The 3,088-nt window shown below is 36.2% G+C and overlaps 1 protein-coding gene across 1 annotated transcript; it reads right to left on the minus strand.

Moving 5' to 3' along the window:
* Positions 1-766: 766 nt before the first annotated feature.
* Positions 767-1,708, minus strand: LOC149460256 (olfactory receptor 6C74-like). Its single transcript, XM_089679923.1, has one exon. It carries the CDS (start codon positions 1,706-1,708, stop codon positions 767-769), a length of 942 nt encoding a protein of 313 aa, XP_089536049.1.
* Positions 1,709-3,088: the final 1,380 nt, after the last annotated feature.

The raw sequence follows: 3,088 nt of genomic DNA on the forward strand, positions 1-3,088 counted from the left end.
TTATATCCACATTCCTCCTCTGTACTAGACATTGTCATCCTATATGGAAACCCATCTTCTGGTATGCACCAAGTTGTACTCCCCAAGGGGCATTGGACTTCCTTAATGGATCCATCTAGATGAGTCCCACTGGCTAACTGACAAATCTAAAAAATATATATATCGATTGGATAGGCTTATCAGTGGCTATCAATTGCACAATTTATAATTCATCTACACAATATATGGCATCCAAAAAATGCTTCTTATGTGAATTGCTGGAGTTGTTATTATATTACTGTATATGTAAGTTTCTTATGTTTCCAAGTATAATTAAAGAAATTATATACATTTATATCATTCTGTCCATCCACTAATTATTTGGTTAATGGATACTATATATACAAAAAACCCACATTCCTTGGGTGAGTCCATAACTAATCTTTTTCTTTTTGGAGTTGCATTATTACTATGATTAGGTACTCCCGGAATACTATTTTTAGGGACCTTGAGATTTTTGGTAGATGTACTTATTCAGAGAATGATTTACATTCATCTGAGAAATGGAAAGCATTCTCTGAATAGTGTCTATGTTAGCGGCCAACTTCCTGTGTTCACAATGCATCAAGCCAGCTGCTCTGCATGAGAACGGCAAACAAATGGAGATCACTGGAGTAGTGATCTTTACTTCAGTGATTTTCAGCTTCAATTTCTATTGAAGTTGAAGTTAGATTTTATACTCACTCTACAATGTTTAATTGAAAACCAGAAGTCATAATATGACTCATTATTTATTTGTGGTTAGCCATGTTAATCTCCTTCCCAAAACTGCTTTCACATCCTTATTCTTTAAGCTGTATATCAGTGGATTCAGTATAGGCACCATGGCTGTATTAAACAAAGAGAAATATTTATTCAAATTTAAGTTGACAAAGGATTGTGGTGTCACATACTGGAAAATAAGGCTGCTGTATAGAAGGATGACCACTGTCAGGTGTGAGGAACATGTGTAGAAGGCTTTATGCCTTTCAGAGACTGAATGGATTCTCAGTATGGTGGAAATTATGAAAATATAAGAGATGAAAGTCAGAAGGAATGGAAGAAAAGTGGCAATTAACATGCCAACAACAAGTATATAGAGCTCTAGAATATGAGTGTCATTGCAAGATAACTTCCTTATAGGCACAATGTCACAGAAGAAGTGGTTTATCTCACAAGACATGTAACACGTAAAGCCAAGTAATTCAATAAATATAGGAAGGGATTCTAGAAATCCCCAAATCCAGCATGCAGTGGCCAAAAGTACGCAGACTTTATGATTCATCACCGTGTGATATTGCAGTGGGTTACATATGGCTACAAAACGGTCATAACTCATGGCCGCCAAAATTAATAACTCATCACATAACAAAGATAAATATATAAAAATTTGTATAAGACAGCTAAGAACAGAAATGGTGTTATCTCCAGTTATAAATGTCTGAAGGGCTTTGTGTAGAGTAATTGTTGAACAAGAGATGTCTGCTAAGGACAAGTTGGCCAAAAAAAAGTACATGGGAGTGTGCAGATGATGATCTACACAAACTAAGAGAAGAATGGTCAAGTTACCTCCAATTGTGATGAAATAAATAAGCAAAACCAGAAGAAAAATTGGTACTCGCAAAACAGGAAGATCTGAGAACCCAGCAATTATGAAATGTGTAATTGCTGTCAAATTAGTCTGATCCATGAGTTTTGCATTTGATGATTTGCAAAAATTAAAGTAAAACAGTTAAGTGAAAAATAACAATACATACTGTGTATAAGAATATTTCCTAAAAAGACAATAGGTATGCCCTTACCAAATACATCTATATATATATATATATATACAAACAGGTACATTATATATGTATTTAATACAGGGTAAAAACTAACAAAACAAATGTGAGGGAAATCTAAGGCAGTAATACTGAGGACAAAAGAAATTTAGGTTTGTGCATTCTTTCTCTTTCCCTGGGTTACATGTAGTTTATACAGGTGTATTTAAAATAAAAGATCCCTATGCACATCAATTGACTAAATTGAACCCAGAAGAATTAATCCTGTGCAAATACTATAGGGAACAAATTCATATTGTTTATGTGTACTTCGTTAAAACAATTTGTAAAATTATTGCTTTGTTTAGCCATCATTTATTGGAATTTTTATTATACTATTAAACAAAATGTCATGAAAAATAAAATATAATGATCAATTAATGATGAGAAGCAAAAATGTAAGTAGCAATAGCTTCCAACTCAAGTAGGTAAAGACAGAGCTAGAGTCTTTCCCTTTGTTTCTGGCTTTAAGACTGTTTAGAAAGATACTTCATTGTCCCCAGCTGTGAGGGTTTAGACTGTCTTCTCATTGATGTTGCTTGCCATTTTGGAGAATCCCTTATCACCCTAGTCCCTCTTCAGTTAAAAGTTCTACAAGCAATAATCATAAAAACACATCCCCTAGACTGTTTAATGGAGCCAGAGTGATTGGACTGTTGCCTGTCTGATTGGTAGCTTCTGTACTGTTTGGGGAAGAACCAGCTAAAAGTATCTGTTTCTATGGGAGAAGTGCTACACTTGCAAGGAAAATAAAAAAAAAAACAGTATTTTTTCTTGCATGATGGAATCCGAGTGTGTGCGAGTGCAGTGTGGTGCGGCAGCAGTAAATACACAGAGTCCAGTTGCAAATAACTGAACTTGTATTGTAGTCACAGCTCAAAGATACATACAGCCCAGCAGGAGGACATGCGTCTGGGAACACTTACAGTTCTGTACAGTAATGCAGAGTGGAGCAGGTACTGATGTGCTGACAGTGTTTGTCTCTGAGGGTGGAATGTGGCCTGGCTGATATGTTCCCAATTGGAAGGATTCCTGGAAAAAATAGCATGTATTGTAGAAACTCTCGCTACTGCTACTCACTTTCCCTGACAGACAGGTAACCTGTCCCTTCTCTGTTCACTCACAAAATGCGCACCAAACCCGGGAGCCAGGTTCTTAAATAGATTCTGCCTGACCAAAAATGGCCACCAGAATCATATGGGGCAGCAGTATCCAATCGGATCACTTCCCCAGTGACCCAGGAAACCATA

The sequence above is a fragment of the Staurois parvus genome, unplaced genomic scaffold (genome assembly GCF_062004578.1).
Source record: "Staurois parvus isolate SC_StPar_1 unplaced genomic scaffold, SC_StPar_1.0 ptg000232l, whole genome shotgun sequence".
Taxonomy (NCBI): Eukaryota; Metazoa; Chordata; class Amphibia; order Anura; family Ranidae; genus Staurois; species Staurois parvus.